The sequence below is a fragment of the Chanos chanos genome, chromosome 14, assembly GCF_902362185.1.
Source record: "Chanos chanos chromosome 14, fChaCha1.1, whole genome shotgun sequence".
In the NCBI taxonomy this organism is placed as follows: domain Eukaryota; kingdom Metazoa; phylum Chordata; class Actinopteri; order Gonorynchiformes; family Chanidae; genus Chanos; species Chanos chanos.
This window is the reverse complement of record NC_044508.1, coordinates 21211798-21235151: the sequence shown is the minus strand read 5'-3', so window position 1 is coordinate 21235151 and position 23354 is coordinate 21211798. Positions and strand designations below refer to the sequence as shown.

At 41.2% G+C, this 23354-nt stretch overlaps 1 protein-coding gene across 1 annotated transcript in view; it reads left to right on the top strand.

Annotated features, from left to right (window-relative positions):
- Positions 1 to 23354, top strand: part of raver2 (ribonucleoprotein, PTB-binding 2) — a 98344-nt gene that overhangs the window by 37951 nt on the left and 37039 nt on the right. Inside the window, exon 3 of the mRNA XM_030791911.1 lies at positions 4303 to 4775. Within this exon, the coding sequence (XP_030647771.1) occupies positions 4303 to 4775 (473 nt within the window). The remainder of the gene's footprint in view (positions 1 to 4302; positions 4776 to 23354) is intronic.

Here is a 23354-nt window from a genome sequence, read left to right as displayed (position 1 = left end):
CCTGTTTAAATCAGAGTGGAGACCCTGTGTAAATCAGAGTGGAGTCCCTGTGTAAATCAGAGTGGAGACCATGTGTAAATCAGAGTGGAGACCCTGTGTAAATCAGAGTGGAGTCCCTGTGTAAATCAGAGTGAAGACCCTGTTTAAATCAGAGTGGAGACCCTGTTTAATTCAGAGTGGAGACCATGTGTAAATCAGAGTGGAGACCCTGTGTAAATCAGAGTGGAGACCCTGTTTAATTCAGAGTGGAGACCCTGTGTAAATCAGAGTGGAGACCCTGTGTAAATCAGAGTGGAGACCCTGTTTAAATCAGAGTGGAGTCCCTGTGTAAATCAGAGTGGAGACCCTGTTTAAATCAGAGTGGAGACCCTGTGTAAATCAGAGTGGAGACCCTGTTTAAATCAGAGTGGAGACCCTGTTTAATTCAGAGTGGAGACCATGTGTAAATCAGAGTGGAGACCCTGTGTAAATCAGAGTGGAGACCCTGTTTAATTCAGAGTGGAGACCCTGTGTAAATCAGAGTGGAGACCCTGTTTAAACCAGAGTGAAGTCCCTGTTCAAATCAGAGTGGAGTCCCTGTGTAAATCAGAGTGGAGACCCTGTTTAAATCAGAGTGAAGTCCCTGTTCAAATCAGAGTGGAGTCCCTGTGTAAATCAGAGTGGAGACCCTGTTTAAATCAGAGTGGAGACCCTGTGTATATCAGAGTGGAGTCCCTGTTTAAATCAGAGCGGTGGAGATCCTGGTTAAATCAGAGTGGAGACCCTGTTTAAATCAGAGTGGAGACCCTGTGTAAATCAGAGTGGAGACCCTGTGTAAATCAGAGTGAAGACCCTGTTTAATTCAGAGTGGAGACCCTGTGCAAATCAGAGCAGTGGAGATCCTGTTTAAATCAGTGGAGACCCTGTTTAAATCAGAGTGGAGACCCTGTGCAAATCAAAGTGAAGTCCCTGTTTAAATCAGAGTGGAGTCCCTGTTTAATTCAGAGTGGAGACCATGTGTAAATCAGATTGGAGACCCTGTATAAATCAGAGTGAAGACCCTGTTTAAATCAGAGTGGAGACCCTGTGTAAATCAGAGTCGCATTATTATCATTATTATTATGGCATTACTACCAGCAGCGCCAACTTCAAGCGCAGTACTCCAGACTAGTTTGAATTTGCCAAATGAACATCCTTGTCATGCAAAAATTATATGGTCGCAGATATAATAAGTTTTGGCATTTTTATGCGTTTTTCAAGTTGACTTTTGATTTCTTTGTCAGACCAAATTACGATTAAATACTTCGTTTCCCCCTCTCCCCGTGTGCAACCGCGCCTCATTTTAACTTCTCCTCTGGTTCTTTTTCTTTTTCTGCTGTGTAATGGGTGACGATAGCCTCAATCTCCTGTGATTGGCCCGGAACTCCAAACCATTCGAAAAGTGTTCTCACTCTGCAAACAAACTGAACCATGGTTGTTTGGTCTGGACCGAGACCACCTCTTTTGGTTGGACCAAATTTTGGTCGGTTTGTCCAGACCATGCTCAGAGGCTATTTTGGTTCGGACCAAACTGAAAAGTCTGTGTGACAGAGGGCTCTGTCTCAGGCCGCGGGCGGCGTCTTTTCCCCACAAACTAGCCACTTCCCTCAGTTGTACTTTGTTTGTTCGTGTTTATGTCCTGTTACGTGTACGCCATTCATACATATCTATAATACACATATTCCGATAACATAATGCGTTAGCTTCGAGGGTGCACACTCGAAGCGCGCAGCAGGTTACCCGGTTTCATACACACAAACATTTCCAATTCACGTTCACAATCTTACAGGTTAAAACACCCCACAAACACCCTAAATTACACCTAAATGTTTGTTAGCGTCTTTACTGTTGTTTGTTTTACCGTTACCGTCTTTATCATGTTACAAACACGCACAATTACTCATTGAAATGTTTGGTCCCGTCTTTATTGTACTTAGCGTTTGGTTTAAATGTCTTTTGTTTTGTTATAGGATTTTGTTCGTTGTCTTGTCTTCCTCCGTTCCTTGTTTCCTCTGTCCGTGTGTCTGTTTGTCTGTACTACAGCGGGGTACAACTACCGGTGCAGGGGAGGACCAAACAGAGCTGCAGAAACCCGAGTTCATTTATGTGGTTTAGCTGGAGTGGCGCTTGCGTGATGCCCACGGGGGAAGGGGCCACTCCAGTGAAAAGGGGTTTTTCGTTCGAGTGTGATGATTTATGGAAATTATGGGGATAGGTGAAATTGTGAATGTATAAATTATGTGTATAAAATGTATATAAAAGTTGTGGTAATTCTGTTTGTACACTAAAATTATTAGGATGGGCAATATTATTTTTATTTTTAAACAGAACAAAGGTGGTATGTTCTGGGGGAGGGGCTTATGAATGAAAAGAGGGATTCCAATCATTGTATGTTGAGGGAGTCAGGAGAGTGACAGAGTGTAGCTGTGGAGAATTGAAGTGAGTGGAAAGTGAAATTGAAAGTAGCGATTTGTTTGTTTATTGGTTTATTTATTTGTTTACCTATATATATTTTTGTTTGTTTGTTTGTTTTTGTGTTTTTTGTAAATATATATACTTTTTTTTTGTTTCCTGTAAATAATTGACATTTTGGACATTTTTCTTCACTTTTTCTTCACTTTGGTTGGAACTGGGTTTTTTCTTTGTTGCACTGTAAATAAAACACCTTGCACCTACGTGCTATTTGCGGCGGAGCCATTTTTTTTTGTTTATTTTTGGTGCATTTTTGGGCGACCCGAACCCCTGTTCGGTTTCACCCTGCCACAGTCTGCAAATGTGAAAGTACCCTAAATCAGAGTGGAGACCCTGTTTAAAAGTAGGTGAAGTATACTACTCGATCATCATCAAATGTGGTCATCATCAAATAAAGGCAATTTTTTTAAAATATGGATTGAGTATGTTTTCCAAATATATTTTCACCTGAAACCATGTCCTTCTATAAAATTTTGTTTAACGTCTTCCATTTGGGAGCATTTGGGCCTTAGATGACAGAGATAAGAGCTGTTAATTTGGACAGAGACATGCTGTGAGCGCCTCAGAAACGGTGAACACCAAGACACTAACACATAAAACATGAGAAATCTACTACAGTTTGACCCGCTGGGTATCTGTGCAGCTACATTCTGTCACCAAATGGATCTCAGGTTGTGTGTGTCTGTGATATTTTGTCACAATTATTGTAATAACTTATTTTTTGTCCACTGTACTAGCAGTGGCATTACAAACATAGAGACAGAATTTAATTGTCAGTTGTCATTATTTGTGACATTTTATCTCCAGCCAGAGGCATGGGATTTGCAAAGTCTTGGTGACTGCTCCATAGTGCTGTGAGAGAATCTGTTTCCATACTGCAAAATAAAGAGAGAGCACCAGAGGGGCGTTGATGGCTGCAGAATTGATATGGAAGTGCTTGAGTTTGAAATGAATTGTATTTGGTTCCAGGCAGAATGAACTAACATAGAGAAATGGCATAACAGAGGGTTTAAGAGTGATTGTGAGGTGAAAACCGCTGGCGGGACCAGGCCTTGTTTTTGGTACGACTGAGGACTGTTATCCTCTGTCATGCTCCTCATCTCTGTGTCCTGGGTTCATGGCCAGCTTGTCATGGCCATCATCCTGAGGAAAGTCCGTTTATTTCAAAAAAGTCTTATTAGAGTAGTCATGTTTATTAGAGTAGTCATGTTTATTAGTCATGTTTATTAGAGTAGTCATGTTTATTAGCCATGTTTATTAGTCATGTTTAGTAGAGTAGTCATGTTTAATAGAGTGGTCATGTTTATTAGAGTAGTCATGTTTATTAGTCATGTTTATTAGAGTAGTCATGTTTATTAGTCATGTTTATTAGAGAAGTCATGTTTATTAGTCATGTTTATTAGTCATGTTTATTAGAGTAGTCATGTTTATTAGTCATGTTTATTAGTCATGTTTATTAGAGTAGTCATGTTTATTAGTCATGTTTATTAGTCATGTTTATTAGAGTAGTCATGTTTATTAGTCATGTTTATTAGAGTAGTCATGTTTAGTAGTCATGTTTATTAGTCATGTTTCATTTGACTGTTTGCTTGCTGTGGAAGATGCATCATGACAACTGCATTTTGTTTCACTATGTTACATTAATGTTACATACATGTTACATTAACGATCTGCTCAGTGTGTATGCTTCAACCTCTTTCTCTCTGCGTGTGTGTGCGTGCGTGTGTGTGCGTGTCCGTGCGCGTGTGTGTGCGTGCGTGCGTGCGTGTGTGTGTGTGTGTGTGTGTGTATGATTGTGTATCTTTCCCATAGCGTTTGTGACACTCCTGAATGGGGACCAGGCCCAGGATGCTATTCACTCCCTGCACCAGTCATCTGTGCGTGGCCGTGATGTCACTGTCCAGCTGCAGCCAACAGATTCACTCCTCTGTGTCACAAACCTGCCTCACACCCTCACTGCTGCTCAGTTCCAGGAGCTGGTGCGTTCCTATGGCAACATTGAGCGCTGTTTTCTCGTGTACAGTGAACTAACCGGTCACTCCAAAGGTTATGGATTTGTAGAGTACATGAAGAAGGACTCGGCCTCGCGGGCGCGGACCGAACTCTTGGGCAAACCGATGGCTGACCGCACGCTCATGGTGCAGTGGATGGATGTGAACCAACTCACCAGCTCTGAGCAGCTCCACTCTAAGTGCCTGAGTGTGGACCGCCTGCCTGTGGACTTCTGCAGCTCGGAGGAGCTTCTGCACATCTTCTCCGAGCGCTACAAACCTGTCTTCTGTCAGGTGAGTGCAGAGGGAAGGGACAGTGCTGTGAACAGTTCTGATGAGTCTATAATCAGGTGAGTCAGGTGAGTTCAGAGGGAAGGGACAGTGCTGTGAACAGTTCTAATGAGTCTATAATCAGGTGAGTCAGGTGAGTTCAGAGGGAAGGGACAGTGCTGTGAACAGTTCTAATGAGTCTATAATCAGGTGAGTCAGGTGAGTTCAGAGGGAAGGGACAGTGCTGTGAACAGTTCTAATGAGTCTATAATCAGGTGAGTCAGGTGAGTTCAGAGGGAAGGGACAGTGCTGTGAACAGTTCTGATGAGTCTATAATCAGGTGAGTCAGGTGAGTGCAGAGGGAAGGGACAGTGCTGTGAACAGTTCTGATGAGTCTATAATCATGACTAACAGGGATGTGTGTGAAAGAGCTGGGTGGATAAATTGCATGCTGGGGGAGTTAAGTTAATAATTAGATGTTCTTTACCTGGGCAGACTCTACTTGACATCAGAAATTAACAGGGTGTTTTCCTGGTGCCAGTTGCACTTGATCTTTGTGTGTGTGTGTGTTTATGTGTGTGTGTGTTTGTGTGTGTGTGTGTGTGCGCGCGCATGTGTGTGTGTGTGTGTGTGTGTGTGTGCGCGTGTGTAAAGGGGTATAACTTTAATTATTACTGTTGTGGCTTAATTAGTTTCACATTAACTGATATGCCATAATTATTAATATTAATATTATTATTCACTGCACAAATCCATTTAAATGGACAGATTACATCAATGGACAAATTAATAAAAAACAGCAATAATTAAGAACTCCAAAGCTCCCTACAGCTCAACTGTGAGAAGAGAAACAGACACAGCTAACTAAAGTAGACACACACAAACACACACACACACATATACATACATACATACATATACACACACACTAATGAGGGGCAGACAGGTGGTAATTCTATAAAATATGAGTATGTAAACATGAATCCTAAATATATAAATTATAAAAGTAATTTCAAGAATATGCATTTAAATCTAAATATTTAGATAAAATTCAGAATATGGAAATGTAAATCCCGAAAATAAAGATATAATTTTGAATATATAAAAGTAATTCTGAATATGGGTGTATGGCTCACCTAAACGTATGTGGCTGTGGTGTGAGGGGGGAGGAAGGAGTGATACTCATGCTTTGCAAATTAAGGTGAAAATGGATACAACATTGTAATAAATAAACAAATCAATACATTTTCTGTTATATTTTAGCCCAGGGAGATTTTCATGCAGTACATGGGGTCATGGGGAATTCTGAACCACATGACCAACCCGAGTGCCATTTTCTTTGACTTGGAAAGAGTTGGTCTAAATGCTAGATATACTGAATTATTTTCTGGAATTATATGACTTTCTTAACAATTTAAGGCACAGGCTAATAAATCTGTACTTTAAAGAGAATTTAGAGAAGTCTTAAGGGCCACATCAGCATGATCCCGGCTTTCATTACAGCTCTGAACTATTTTCCAAACCCCAGCCTGACTGGGAGAGAAGACACAAAAGTGAAAATAGAAATGACTAAAGGGGCAGTTCATTATAATTGCCAGAATCCCAACATCTTGCACTGGTAAAACTTGTTGCTTCCCTTTTCTGAAAGGCGACGTGTGAAGAGGTCACGCCGCCGTCTGCAGACGGCTTCTTTGGACACTGTAGGAACATGGTTCACTAAAGTGTTACTTCAGAGCCTGTAAAACGCCAAGATGGGCCAGGCCATCTCCAAGTCTTAACGTTTAAAAACATTTAATGAAAATTTTAGATCTGGGAAAGACTACAGATTCCAGAAAAAAAGTAACAATAAAGTAGAAGAACAGCTTAAATCCTGTGCACTATATTAATTAAAATGCTCAAGCCCAGTTAAACCACTGGATTCCCCTAATTATGGAACTTTGATATCTCAGTTTTCATAAGCAACCTTGTTCTCTGTGAGCAGTCTTTTGAAACACTATGTAGTCTTTGTCTTTGTCTCTCTGCTCCCTTTGCAGTGTAGACTCTTGAGGATCACTGCTATCTGAAAGGCCCTTTTCATCTTGCAGCAGCTTAACGTAATTGCTGAGAAATTTCCACATGTGAATTGCACAATGAAATTTGTAACTATACCTGTGGAACGCAGTGTGATAAAAAGGCTTGATTGTCTTCAGTGTGGGGTAGGACCTATAGGGTCTAATTTAATATCAATTGTACGTTGCACTCAGAGATAAGCTAAGATAAATGTACTTCTTTTGTGCCTGTCACACACAGCTGTCAGAGTGTCGATGAAGTCAGACTGTTGACAAATTCCCTGGCTGTCACAGCCAGAATGACCTTCAAAATAATAATATAATTATATGTGTGTGTATGTATGTGTGTATATACACACACACACACACACACACATACACACATAGATAAATAACATACACACATATATAAATAACATACACACACATATATAAATCATTTGTATACCCCACCATGCTTCATTTAATTCCTCTCTGGTCTCAAAAGAGGACCCGTAGGATGTGAAACAGTTGCCATACTCAAATCTGAGATGAGGAAGAAAAAATGCATTATAATACTATCATCCACTTAATGACAATATCAAATCTGATTTCATTTACTAAAAGAAGGGAGAAAGTTACCTCCATGAAAATAAATTGCTTTAAGACCAGCATCACGGTCTTTTAATGTACCTGAACATAGTTATATTTACGTATTCAGGGTTTATATTTAATTATTCAGAATCATATCAATATGTATTTGTGTGTTTGTATATATATATAGACACACACACACACACACACACACACACACACACACACACACACATATATATATATATATATTTGTGCCCTGGCTGATGATGGATGAGCTCTGTGCTTGACTGGTCAGGAGAAGGTTGGCTCCAACTCCTCTGAAGGGAGGAGATCAGAGCAGGGGAATGGGGTCCCATGGCTGATGATGAAGCAGACGGGAACAGCAGGGTCACGCTCGGTGTTGTCATGGGGTTCGGTGTTGTTCCAGCCCCTGTGGTGTCTCAGGTCAGTGTGGGATCAGACCCTGTCACAGGACAGGATCCGGCGTTGAATTGTCTGGAGATGTTCCATGGTACCAGCTTTGGTGACCAGAACTCTATTTACAGGTAAATGAAGGAGTATTCACAAAGGTCTGAGAGACAGGTCTATGCACAGAGGTCTGAGAGACAAGTCTATGCACAAAGGTCTGAGAGACAGCTCTATGCACAAAGGTCTGAGAGACAGGTCTATGCACAGAGGTCTGAGAGACATGTCTATGCACAAAGGTCTGAGAGACAGGTCTATGCACAGAGGTCTGAGAGACAGGTCTATGCACAAAGGTCTGAGAGACAGGTCTATGCACAGAGGTCTGAGAGACAGGTCTATGCACAGAGGTCTGAGAGACAGGTCTATGCACAGAGGTCTGAGAGACATGTCTATGCACAGAGGTCTGAGAGACAGGTCTATGCACAAAGGTCTGAGAGACAGGTCTATGCACAGAGGTCTGAGAGACAGGTCTATGCACAAAGGTCTGAGAGACAGGTCTATGCACAGAGGTCTGAGAGACAGGTCTATGCACTGCCACTTGGCTGGTAGATTTGTGGTGAAGAGAAGCTGGTCGATTTGTGGTGAAGAGAAGCTGGTAGATTTGTGGTGAAGAGAAGCTGGTAGATTTGTGGTGGAGAGAAGCTGGTAGATTTGTTGTGAAGAGAAGCTGGTCGATTTGTGGTGAAGCTGTTTCATGATTTTAATCATGTAACATTAACAGGAGCTCTGTTATGAGCCCTGTTGTGAACATGACAAACAGAACTTGTCTCCATTCCCAAAGCCCAAATTAGGAAGTTCCTGTGTATGTGAACAAGCAAATTACCCTAAAACAGAGAACAGGATTAAACACAACATCCAGATTAAACTTCATATTACTCTGTTGCACACAATGAGATCAAACAAAAAATCCAGATTAAGAATATTACTCTACAACAGAGAACAGAATCAAACAAAATGCCCAGATTAAGCAGAGAATAAAATCAAACAAAATATCCAGATTAAATTTTTAATCACTCCACAACAGCCAACAAGATCAAATGGTTTATCCAGATTAAATTTTAAATTATTCAATAAAGAACAATTATACAGTAAAGAACAAGATCAAATAAAGCATCCAGATTAAGTGAATCACTCAACAGAGAGCACCAAATTACTCTATAATAGAGAACAAGAAGTGAGAACAACAGACAACAAGATCAAACAAGACATTAAATTTTAAATTGACGTACAACATACATCACAATCAAACTAAACAGCCTGATTAAGTCAGTGAATTTTCATTTGAATTTCAAACGAAAAAAGAAGTCTTTGTGGCAGTGTTTTGTGGTGTACTAAGACTGCAGTGAATCAGAGGAAGATGTGATAGGAGGTCCTGGCTTGATAAAGGCAGGGGGTGGGGCTTGATAAAGGCAGGGGGTGGGGTTTGATAAAGGCAGGGGGTGGGGTTTGATAAAGGCAGCGGGTGGGGATTGATAAAGGCAGGGGGTGGGGATTGATAAAGGCAGGGGGTGGGGTTTGATAAAGGCAGGGGGTGGGGTTTGATAAAGGCAGGGGGTGGGGATTGATAAAGGCAGGGGGTGGGGATTGATAAAGGCAGGGGGTGGGGATTGGACACACACAGGCTACTACCATTCGAGTCTCTGTTTTTGGTGGAAAACAGGTCTGGTCACATCATCACATCCATGTTCTTTTACCCAGATGCCTCTCTCCCATCATGAATATCAATTCAAGCGGTTTGAACTTGGGCTGTTTGTAAAGACAAACCTGATTTTTTTCTGTGTTTTCAATGATGGCATTCTTAACCAACTAATTCAGTACAACAAATTCTACAATATTCACAGTTATTCAATCTAAACTGACATTTATGTACTGAAATGTATTAAATGGCACAAACATCTTATTCAAATGTAATACATTCAGGGTGTTTTCACACTTGGTCCTTTTCAGCCCTCAAAACAAACTCAGAGCGGTTAATCAGCATTTTTTGTGTATATGTGACCCCTCTGAAACGACCTCAGAACCCTCTGAAATGAACCTCGGGAGGTGGTCTCAGTTCGGTTTGCTTCAAGTACGCGTTGTGTTTCGGTTAACCTGTGTATTGTGAACACAAAGCGCTCCAGGTGCCCTTCACCTTTTGCCACTGTATTTTAGCCCTCTAGACTTGCCGTAGACAGATCACATGCTATTGCACTGGGATGCTCGAAAAAAACAAATAGACGGAACCACGGTAACTATGGAAACCCTAAGATGCCATGAATTTACATTTAATTTAGATTCCGTTTTCTCGTGATAATGTGTCATTTTTCTTTGTTTTCTCGAGCTCTCGACTTATTTATGTCATTATCATGAAATAACGAAACTTTGTTTTCTCGAGATCACGACACAATTAGTTCGAGATCTCTGTGATAACAAATGAATTATGTCATTATCACGCGAAAACAGGGTAACGATAGCAAGAACTGTAATGTGAACCGAAAGAGGACTGAGGCCCTTTCAAAAGGACTGTACGTGAAAACACCCTCAGATTCCCTTGTGCTGACGCTGCCCAGGGAGGGGCTGACGTGAAAAGAGATAAAGAAATTCTACCTCATATCTCTATCTGCAATGAAACCCCCTGCTTAGTGTATCCCAGTACTGTACAAAACTGATCCCAGACCTGCATGCGGTAATCCACGCACACCCTCACATGCTGACATAAGGTCTGGTGGGGCATGTCAGTGTCACAGCTCAGGGGTCAGAGACTCAGGGTGTTTTCACATATAGTCCTTTTTGAACGAACCAAATTCAGTCTTCTTAAAGTGGACCAAAAGAAAAGGGACTCAGTCCTTTTTGTGTTCACACTGTGAGTTCATATGAAAGAGGACTCAGTTCTCTTTCTGGTTCACCTCAGCTCTGATGGGGCCTCAGTCCTCTCTCTGTTCACACTACAGTTCCTCTGGAACTCTCAGACCTTTAGTGCTTTGGATTATGGGTAGCTTTCACTTGGAACAAGATGGCTGTTGCTATACTTGTTTTATCCACATTCCTGTGGTATTTGGTTAAATTGGTTAATGTAGGTACTTCGCCGGACCAAACTACTCTGCATCCACCAATCTTGCTGTCATTACCAGCGGCCATGGTTTTGTCTATTTGTTTTTTCGAGCATCCCAGTGCAATAGCATGTGATCTGTCTACGGCAAATCTAGAGGGCTAAAATACAATGGAAAAAGGTGAAGCAAACCTGGAGTGCTTTGTGTTCACAGTGCACGGGTGAAGCAAACCGCGACACAGACTCGAAGCGAACCGAACTAAGGGGGTGGTCTCAGTTCGTTTCATTTTAGAAGGGGTCTGAGTTTGTTCAGTGTATTCACATATGCACAAAAATGCTGACCAATCGCTCTGAGTTCATTTTGAGGTCTGAAAGGGACCAAGTGTGGAAACACCCTAAGACTGCACAGATATACACTGGAACAGCTGATAATCCTGCAAAAAACAAGACCAGTCCATACCACCACTCTTTCTCCCTGATCCTGGCCCAGTCTATGAATTATGTTTGCTATGATTGAAGTTTGAATGGGCTCAGACTACACTGATCCTGAATCAGCAGATTAAGAGCATTAAACATGTCATCTTGGCCACTTCAGGCAGTACTAATGGCCATTGAGCATGTGTGTGCCACAGAGATTCCTGGCCTGTGTGAGTGAGACTACAGATGGCAGAACATGTCAGATCCATTATTCAGGTCTGTTTAAAATTCAAGTTTCACCACTCTCCTCAAACTGTTCAACTCATTATTCTAATTCTCACGTTCTCTCTCCCTTCTCCTGTTCTCTTCTCTCTGTAATATCACTTTTTGCTCTCTCTCTCTCTCTCTCTCTCTCTCTCTCTCTCTCTCTTTCTTATTAGGTGAGTCATTGCGAATGATTGACATGCGTAGCTTTACAGATAAGTGTGGAGGTGGAGAAGCTGGGTAACCCGTGGCGACCCAGTCTTTAAAGTGGTCTAGACTGGCACTCCATAATGGATTGTTCAGAAAATTGAAAAATGAGACTTTTGTGAACTCGCACACAGAAACACACTGAATAAGACAAATGGACCAGGGCTTTGCAGTTTGAATCTCACACAGATAATATGCTTTATGGATGTTAAAGCGATGAAGAAAAGCAATTAAGTCCAGAGAAAGAGGGGGAAACTGTCATTGGCTGGATGCTCAGTAATTCAGACGTGAGAAACTTTTCTTATATGGAAAAACATTTTCATATGAAAATGAGTTTGGCTTTGTGCACACACCCACACACACACACACGCACCCAAACACACACCCACACACATGCACACGCACACACATGCACACGCACACACACCTACACCCACACCCACACCCACAGAAGAACTTCCTGTTTTTGGTGCCATTGTTGCTGTTGTGTCTGTCTCGTGTAAAGATATCTGTGACGCTGTGATGCACTAGCATTTTTTGTGTAATATTAACTGAGATGAGGCTCCTCAGTTTTAGATGTTTCCAGCATTGGATGCCACCCCCCCTCCTTTTCTGATGTCTAGTAGTAAATTCTACAGGCCCAGGTGGGCACCACACCTCAGCATTCTCTCTGCTGTCCCCCAGACTGATGTAAATGACCCCTACCTTTCCATCCTTCAACTTTGACCTGACCTTCTGCAGAGACCCAAGAGACCCTCATGTTCCCTCAAACTGTCAATCAGGAGACAAGCTTTTAAAGATGTGTGTGTGTGTGTGTGTGTGTTTGTGTGTGTGCATGCATGTGTAGTTTGTGTATGTGTGTGTGTGCAGTTTGTGTTTAAAAGTTTTTATATAATTTTTTGGGGAAATATGGATGTGCAGAGCTGCTGAGGTATTTGCTAATCAAGCCCAAGACTCTCACACTGATGACCTGGTTGTTATTTTGGGTCTGAGCACACACACGGAACACACACGCACTAAAGAATGTGGGAGAAGCCATGTCTGTTGTGGGAAAACCCTGCTCCCTGGGGGAAAATACGTATTTCCTCAAAGACCAGCTGATACATGTTAGTGAAATGCGTTTGTCTGTTATATACATTTCTGGACTGTGTCAGACATGTGGCTGTGTTGGATGCTGTCAATTTGGACCAGGTGAGACCAGCTGGGACCAGGGTCAGGCTTTCTAAACATCTCCCTCATGTACATACACATCATATTCTGCCATGAGCCTTCAGAATCTTTCTCTCTGTAGCATTGCCTTTTGCTCTCTCTCTCTCTCTCTCTCTCTCTTTCTCTCTGTATCTCAAATGGATCTGCTTGGTAGTGTTGAACTTAATTTCCATAAACCAACTGTCGATGTCCAGTGCATTACCCCACCCTCCAACTGCCACAGACTGTGAGTCTCTCTCTCTCTCTCACTCTCTCTCTCTCACTCATTCTGTTTCTCACTCTCTCTACGTGTCTGTTTATTCTGTTTCTCTCTCTCTCTCTCTCTCTCTCTCTCTCTCTCTCACTCTCTCTCTCTCTCTGTCTCTCACACTCACTTCCTTTCTCTCTGTTTCTTTCTCTTTCTGTCTGTCTCTCTCTTTACTCTCTCTCTCTCTCTTAATCTCTCCCCTCGATCAAACATGATGGATAATTAGAGGAAGAGAGAAGTGGTTTTATGTCTCCAGGGAGAAAAGCTGACTCTCCATTTGATCTAGAATGTTCTTCCTTTAAAGAAAACCTGCTCAGCTGTCAAGAGAAAGTTCAGATAACAACAGCTGGAAGATCCAAAGAGCAAAGGGAAATTATATTAAGTAATTTCAATAGTGTATTGTTACCTTAAGAGTCTCTGTGATACATTAATGCCATTCTGCCAGAATTACACATTTACAAAGCATGTGAAATGCTATTATTAATGTACAATTTCCCTTTAAGGCCAGAAATCACAGAGATGTAAATTTCTCATGATACTTCAAAAACACCGGTTTGTGAAAGAGTATATGCATTTCACAGTGTATTTATTCTGTGCTTACCTGGAAACTCAGAAAGCCAGTGGGGTGTGTCCTTCCAAGACATTGACAAGGCAACCAGTCCTTGGTCCATTTCAGTCTAAAATGAGTTTCCTGACAAATAAGACACAGTGTAGGCCCACATCATCACAGTGTTCACTCCAGACCACTCAGAGTACTCACAGAGCAGTGCATCAGTACATTAGAGAAACGCTGACTGCAAGGCCTCTCCACCAATTGAAGTGGATTTAAATGGACATTATGACATTACTGATTTCTCAGTGCTCTGGAGAATTCAGACAGAGTGATGATGGGAATAGCAGCAAGTCAATACTCCTGCAGACTTATGGGAAACACATCTGTCAGTGTGTGGGTATACTCAGAATTTAGGGAGAGATAATAGACCATTGGGTGATCCCTAGTCAGTTCTTAATTCATGGGAAGATTTTTTTAAATTAAAATGTGCTTATTTATCTTCAATACCTCTTCAAAACCTCAAGTGACCACCAGTCCGAATGACCGACACTGAATGACCAACTCTGAATGACCAACACTCTAAATGATCAACACTGAATGACCAACACACTGAATGACCAACACTCTAAATGATCAACACTGAATGACCAACACTATTAGGGATGGTCCTTTTTAATTCTTTTCTGATCGATAGCCAATGCTCGTTAACCAACCATTAACTGTTAATAAACAAGATTAAAATGTACTATTTGCAGTGGGCTAGTGTCTGTGACCCATTAAAAAAAAAAAACCAATACAACAATTTTTTTTTCCTTCATAAAAACGGGTTTGTTTTTACATGTGAAGACCCGGCATTATATCCTAGATCTCCTGTGTAGGAAAATATATTATAACTTATGGAAAATAGTAGCCAGACATTCTGATGTTTAAACAATTTAACAAAATGAAAACACATTAAATCCTCCAGCGTCAAGAGCGCTGTGACGAAAATCTCCTCCTCCTCCACTCTCGGCTAATTAATGATCAAAAACATCCGACAGGTTAACAAAATGGAAACTTGTAGTCACATTTTTCACACCTCAAAATAAAATAAACAGGGCAGGCCTACCTCAGTCCTCAGCATAGCGGACAGCTTGTCTACTAGATTTTTGTCAGAAATAGCAATAGATCGACCTGCTGTGGGGTTAGTCTGGTGCACAGTCTGTTCACTGTGAGACCTGTTTACACCTTACATTAGATCTGATTTTGGTGATCCGATCACAAGTGGACAGCTCTAAAGTACAGGTGCAAATGCACCCAATGCGCATTGAAGTTGCATCAAGATCCGATCACTCAGAGCACATTTGGAGGTGGTCTGGACTGTATATGACCACATTCTTATAGCACAGGGGGTCTCAATCCTGCTCCTGGGGGAGCCCTGCTCTGCACATTTTCCATCTTTCCTTGCTCTACCTACCTGACGGAACTCATCAGTGGCACTTTTGATTGGCTGAGCACTCCTGATTTAATCAAGAGCATGTTAATCACACTAATCAGTCAGGTAGGTAGAGCAGTGAAAGATGGAAAATGTTGCAGAGCAGGGGTTGAGAACCACTGTTTTAGCAGTATAAGCATGAATGCGATCTCGACCACATTGAACAACTGCCTCCTTAACTGACATTGAGGTAAATAAATAATGTTTCAAGTCTACGAGTTTAACAAAACACTTCTGAAATGAATATTTGACCCCTGGGGGGTATGCCAGAAAGGTTAAGTGAAAATTTAAGAGTCTGAGTAACTAGTAAACCTAGGGTCACCACACGTCCTCTTCTTCCCAGACGTGTCCTCTTTTTCGGACCTAAAAAATTTGTCCGGCTGGGATTTCTAAATTGTCAAAAATGTCCGGGATTTGTCTTTTGCTTTCCACAGTCGCCATTCATTGTGTGTGTCTTTGCGTTGCTATGACCTTTTTCTGAAGGTCCCGCCCTCTCGCACGCCACCAATGGATGGCCATGTACACTATCACGCCATAAACATTGGTTAAACTGCATCTCATTCATTACCATTAACACCGCAGCAACAGCCAAGACACCTTAAGAAAGCCATAATGCCACCAAAACTTTAATGGATACAAGTAAGGTCATCTTGCCACTGTTATTATGTTAGCAGTTACTGGTCTTATTAAAGACTAGCCGGCTATGTATAGCGGCAGATAAGTACAGATGCAGAAGCATCAGCCTTACATGCGCAATGACAAGAACCAAAAGCAACATACACATACACTCCCTGTAAGTAAGGGAGTGAAACCCAAAATATGGTCACCCTGAGTAAACCTCCTAATAGAAGAGCCCTATGGCTTCATCCTCCTAGCAAAACAAAGACATATGGCTCTTCTATTAGGAGGTTTACTACTTGCTGTGAGTTAACTAAGAGTTTTCACTAAACCCGCTTTCTGGAATACCCTCCTGAACAACACATGATACCAAATTGCTAGTAAACCACACTACAAATTTAGAGCAATAATTCTGTTCATATAGACATTTAATATGCATCTCGTATCGTCATGTCGTCTACAATCAGTTAATTGAGCTGAGGTATATGGGCAAGGCATCGCTTATCTCTATTAGTGGGTTCGGTTAGTCAAACATTGTAAATGAATTAGATACACCACAAAATTCATTCTTTCATACCTTACTTTTTTAAAGAATATAGTGTCTTTAACAGCCGATTCACAGTTTGGTGGCTCCGAACGTGATAGTTCACATTAGTAACTGTTGACACAATTTGATGCATTTTCTTTTGAAAATGTTCCAGATTTCATGCCGTTAGTCATATTTTATACAACACCTATCAAAAACAACAACGCATTTGGTCTTTGCAAACTTAAATGATGTATGTGTTTATTTGCATATAGAGCGGGGAAGTGAGATCTGATGTATGAGTTTATTTGCATGTAGAGCGGGGAAGTGAGATCTGATGTATGAGTTTATTTGCATGTAGAGCGGGGAAGTGAGATCTGATGTATGAGTTTATTTGCATGTAGAGCGGGGAAGTGAGATCTGATGTATGAGTTTATTTGCATATAGAGCGGGGAAGTGAGATCTGATGTATGAGTTTATTTGCATGTAGAGCGGGGAAGTGAGATCCGATCACAAACGGTCACTCAAGACACGTGGAGATGGATTCTAAAGCCAGGTGTAAACGGTCGTACTTTAGAGCTGTCCATTTGTGATCGGATCACCAAAATCAGCTCTAATGCGAGGTGTAAACAGGGCCTGTGAGAACAGTGGCGGATAACACCCGCTCGGATGGTACCGACGTCCCGGGAATGCACAGATATGGCTGTGCTCATGTGTGGTTGGTTGCACGCCCCCATGAGTTGATTGATATATTGAAAAAATAGACTATTTTTCTTTTACCATGCAGCAAACTTTTTAAATTACTCTCTCTCTCTCTCTCTCTCTCTCTCTCTCTCTATATATATATATATATATGTATGTATGTGTATTTTTTTTTCTTTTTTTACAGTTTAACTGATAGTATTAATTGGTCAAAATTCTTATTGTCGGTTAACGGTTGAACGGTTAATTATTAACACCCTTGCTCCAACACTAAATGACCAACACTAAATGACCAACACTCAGAATGACCAACACTCAGAATGACCAACACTCAGAATGACCAATACTCGGAATGACCAATACTCGGAATGCTGGTAATAACAGTATTATGAATAAGATGATGGTGATACATAAGAATTTATGACCATCACAGTCTCCAATCTCTATTAAATAAATCAAGTAAATAAAAATCCTTATTAACAATATGAGAGAAGAAATGTATGTTTGGTGAAGTGGGAGAGAAAGAAAAGTGGTATGGGGGAGGGAAGTGAATGTTTTGGGGGTTTTTTTTTCAGTGTAAAGCAGTTGAGCTCTCTCAGGAGAAAGAGAGAGAGAGACTGGACTCCCTGGAGGTTGTGTGACAGGAGTGACTCACACAGATGAAAAGAAAAAACATTCACACATCTGTGTGTGTGTGTACTTGCAAAGCTATCCTTGTGGGGACCAGTTTGAGTTCTAGACCTTGGGTGTGAGGACATTTTGGGAAAGTGAGTACATTTGGGCTGGTCCTCACTTATTCAAAGGGCTGTTTTAGGGTTAAGACTTGGCTTTAGGGTTCAGGTCAGGGCTGTTTGAGGGTTAAGACTTGGCTTTAGGGTTCAGGTCAGGGCTGTTTGAGGGTTAAGACTTGGCTTTAGGGTTCAGGTCAGGGCTGTTTGAGGGTTAAGACTTGGCTTTAGGGTTCAGGTCAGGGCTGTTTGAGGGTTAAGACTTGGCTTTAGGGTTCAGGTCAGGGCTGTTTGAGGGTTAAGACTTGGCTTTAGGGTTCAGGTCAGGGCTGTTTGAGAGTTAAGACTTGGCTTTAGGGTTCAGGTCAGGGCTGTTTGAGGGTTAAGACTTGGCTTTAGGGTTCAGGTCAGGGCTGTTTGAGGGTTAAGACTTGGCTTTAGGGTTCAGGTCAGGGCTGTTTGAGGGTTAAGACTCGAGTCTGGTCTTGGACTCGAAACGTTTTTTCGATCGTCTTGGACTCGTTGGTATTTTCCCTCGGACTTGTCTTGTAACCATTGGTTAAGCGAGCTTGTTCAGAAAACGGGCATCGATTTAATTAATTCAGAATCCATTTAGAACGGGCATTGACATTGGCCGCCTGGTAACCAATCGTTTGCCTGCCGAAACTCCACGTGATGCATCTAAGCTAATCATTTTCATTGAAGATGTACTGTGTGTCTAGTATAACATGAAAATTATAAACAGGTAAGTAAGTGGTCTCGAAGAAGATTCTTTTTTGTTTTTTTCTGTCTCGGTCTTGACTGTCCAGTGGCGTAGCCAGAAATTTATTTTGGGATGGGCCTGGATAAAAGTGAACGGGTACAAGTTTGGTCTGTCACGAACCTACACATTCTTTATAAGCTACCGCTGAACTGAATGACCGGTCAGACACCCCATCTCAGCTGTAGCGTTCTCAGTAACCAAGCCAGTCCGTTCTTCCGTTCTTTGTTTGCATTGAAACGGAATATGTAGTAAACCACAAAATACTGCCGCATTTTGATTAATCAAGCACACTAGTGTAGTAGTGTAAAATAGTGTAAAACGCATGCCCTGTCACAAGAAACGCATTATATAATGCTGTCACAACACTAGCTGGGTTTCCATCCAACTGCTTAATGCAACACTAACACTAAAGTTTCGCATCAGATCTTTTAAGTCACATAAGGAATGTATTTGCTGGAAAGAGGTGATTAGCATAGGGTAAAATACTGATTGATGGAAACAGGTTTAGTCACATCATCAAGGCGTTTGTTGCGATTTTATAACGTATTTCCGTTATAGTTGCCCTAGACAACTTTTAAACCCACAGCTGTTCACAGCTCCTCGCGATGAGGAGAGTGTACATTTTTAATCTGCATAACACAGCTGATGGAAACGCGCGTAGACATTTCCTTAGCCGAGTTTTCATGAATGCGCTTAAAATATGCAAATGTGTTGGGTGGAAAACCAGCTGCTATCTCCCGTTGAAGGTTTACATCGCTTTAATTATGTAGTCAAAAGCAAACTTGTTAATTGGCTAATGCAGATGTCAGTCAGACCCATAAAGCATTATACAAATAGAAAATTAGAACACATTCTCTTTACTTCAGGGATGTTTGTGATGATATTTTAGTTATATTATCAACCGTTTTAACAAACATATTATTTGTAAATATCAAATTAAATAAGTCAGTCCCAACTCGAGGGGCCTGTGCATCTTTTGGGCCCATTTGTTTACAACGCGCCTGACTCTGTCTCTCTCATTTGGACTCGATCTTGACTTGGACTCAAACCTCTTTGGACTCTGTCTTGACTCGATCTTGACTAGTCTTGGTCTTGGCTTTGTCTTTGACTCGACAAAGGTGGTCTTGACCACAGCTCTGGTTTAGGTTAGAATTAGGTTTAGGTGAGGGTTAAGGTAAGGGTTGGGGTTAGACATTTAGTTGTGATGGTTGAGGTTAGGGTAAGGGGTTAGGGAATGCATTATGTCAATGAGTGTCCTCACAAAGATAGAAGTACAGGTATGTGTGTGCATGTGTGTGTGTGTTTAAGTGTGTTTGAGACAGGAAAGCACCCTCGTTTGAGTGCTGCCATCCTTTTAGCTTGGTCTGTGGCCTTGTCTACACGTATCCGGATATTTTCAAAAACTCACTTTTTTCTCTCAGTTTTGAAAAGGATCGTGTCCACGGTACACATTTTTATTTTTGTTTTTTGTTTGTTTTTTTTCTCATTTGTTTGTTTTTTTCTTTTGTTTTTCTCTTGTTAATCTCTCTACATGAGAGAAAGTAGTAAACCTCCTAATAGAAGAGCCCTATGGCTTCATTCTCCTATCAAAAAAAAAAAAAAAAAAGCCATAGGGCTCTTCTATTAGGAGGTTTACTTGCTCCACACACACACACACACAGATATGTGAATGTTTTTTCTTTTCATCTGTGTGAGTCACTCCTGCCACACAACCTCCAGGGAGTCCAGTCTCTCTCTCTCTTTCTCCTGAGAGAGAGTTCAACTGCTTTACTTGCTCTTGCTCTTTACTTGTTCTGAGTGAACAGAGTTTTCACTGAACCCGCTTTCTGGAACACCTCCCAGACCTCTGCACTGAGCATACACATAACGTTTAGCAAGCGTATCACGTCATTGTAACCTTCTGGTCGACTGACTAATCAAATCAATCGAGAGCACTGACATTTAGGAGAAGTGGTTTGCGTGTCTGGTGTTGAAAACTAGTGAGCAATTGCAACTGTCAACAACTAATGTTATGGAGGAAAACATTCAGTGTATGATCACCCCTATATATACCCATGTTTATTAATTATATGTAAATATTGCATTCAAATAAATATGAATATGACATGTAACATGTAAGTATAAGTGGCCGTGTCACTAGTGATCGCAATGAATCCTCATGACTGCACATCACGGCAACATTAACAGACAAGACAGACACGCCATGCAGAAACAGTCTTTTTAATTTTCTTTATTATTAACTCTTTTCGGCTCAACAGTTTCAGCATATCAGGCTTCCACACGGTGAAACACCTCGAGAATTTCGCCCTATCACTTTTCGCTCTGAGAGCGTGGTTGCAAAAATAGCAAGCAAGTCACCTAGCTCAAAAGTTCGAGCGCTTAAATGAACATCTACAGTCGTCTATTTGCCCCGACCAGAGCCACTGAGAGAATTTTTTCTACCGCTCTGGCCCCGACTATGTTCATGTAACATGTCAATAACAACCCCTGTTGATGTAGACACAAATGGTTGCCCCTACATCTTTTAATCATATGCATGTTCTCATGCCACATGTAGCCTTTAACCTCCGCCATAATAATAATAATAATAATAATAATAATAATAATAATAATAATAATGATAATTTAGAGCCCAATAATTATTTAGAGCCCAATATCACTATTTATAGTCTCAAAGGGCTTTACATGTCTATAACAAAGTCAAATCAAAATTATATCATGCATAAGTTCGAGAAAATAGATAAGTCTTTAGTTTTGTTTTAAAGGTATTGAGAGAGTTTGCCTCTCTAACGTCTTTAGGTAAACCATTCCAGCAGAAGGGAGAGCGGTAGGAAAAGGCTCGGTTGCCAGCGGACTTCTTTTTAACTCTTGGAATGACTAATAATCCAGAATCTTGAGAGTGCAGGGTGTGAGGTGGGTTATAGGGTGTAATTAAGTCAGACAGGTAGGAAGGCGCAAGCCCATGTAAAATTTTATATGTTAATAAGAGGACCTTAAAATCTGCCCTTGCATGAATTGGGAGCCAATGAAGGGAAGCCAGATCAGGGCTAATGTGATCAAACTTCTTCGTTCTGGTCAGAATTCTAGCAGCAGCATTCTGGACCAGCTGAAGACTATTGGTACTAGAGGCAGGCAGGCCAGAGTAAAGAACATTGCAGTAATCGAGGCGAGACGTGACGCAGAGAACGTCATGTACCAAACACATCACACTGATTAGTTCTCATTTGCATAAAGTTGGAGATTCGCCATCTCAATTTCGCTTGCTTCACTGGATTCGCTCCGATTTTGCTCAATCATAGCCAATTTTGCACCTATACAACCTGAATGAGAGCGAAGAGAAATTCGTTGCAATGGAATGTAGGACAAGTAAGTCAAATGAATGAATAATTAAACAGGGGGTTTGGTTGTGGTATTACTGCAAACCGCAAAGTGACATTCTTCAAATACTGCGGTAAGGAAATTTCTATATCGCAACAGCCCTAGTCACATAATCAGTGAGATTTTTTGAGGCTGTCTGTATATTACATCATTGGTAGACTGTGTGTTTTATTTTTCTGCCTGGACAAATTAGGCTCATTAGTGGTATATGTAGTAACTTTGACCTCTGAGCTGCAGGTGTGCCAGGGAAGTAACGTGGGCCATTCCCATGGAGATGTTGTAAATTGGAGAGTGGTGGCCCGTTCCGCGAGGACGTGAGTGCTAGCACTTGCTCCTCCTGACTGGGGAGGGGATCATGGCATGGTAATGCCTTAACACAATACAGGGAAATAGCAATGTAGTCAAACAATCAGAACTGGGCTGTTTTAGTCACTCCAGCATGAACCAATCACATATCAAACTTTACTGAACATGAACCAATCACATATCAAACTTTACTGAACATGAACCAATCATGTATTAAACTTTAATGAACTCAAACAGTGAAAAAACCCATGAAATTTCGTTTCATTTAATATGGATTTACTTGTAAACTTATAAACTTGTACAAACTTGTAAACAATGGCAAACGGGCCACAATTTCTAACCCCAACCCAGTTTGCTGTCCACTCTGTTTTTTCATTGTACCGGTAATATTCACATTTGGATGATGCTGTCTCAAATGAGATCATGTTCGACGTACCGTCAGTAACACACCCCATTTCAGTTTAACAATGCCGGCATGCTGCCCTCATCTTATCCACTTGTTTTTGCCCAGTGCTACTGTAGTTCACTGGAAAACCGAAATCTTCCCAAACAGGAGACTTGAAGGATACGGGAGGGTCGTCAAGCTTGGGTTTTGCGGTCGCCATACATACGAGGCTGCATCATTGAAAATCATTGAATACTATGAGAATAACGTTGTAATTTAATTAGAATGAAGTTGTAATTTAATGACAAAAAGTCATAATATTATGAAAATAAAGTCATAATTTTACAGGGGTGGGGAAACCCCATAATTTTTAGGAAAATATTTTACCCACAACCAACAACTGGGTGAGAGGACAGTCAATGGCAGCCTAGAGCCTCCTTCTGGCAACTGCTGTTTGTCTTCGGCATCAGCCTGATGATAATGTGGTGCTGATAATATGGTGCTGATGTGCCTAGAGAAGTACTGTATTTCGTTGTTATGTGTGAAACCTGTGATAAAGTATAACTTTACAAGACGGTCCTCATCTTAGCGCAGGTGAAAGACTGCTCTTCTGATATTTCCCCTCTGAAATAACATGTAGCCTAAAATTACAATTTTATTCTCGAAATATAATGACTTTTTTTCTCGTAAATTTACGACTTTATTCCCA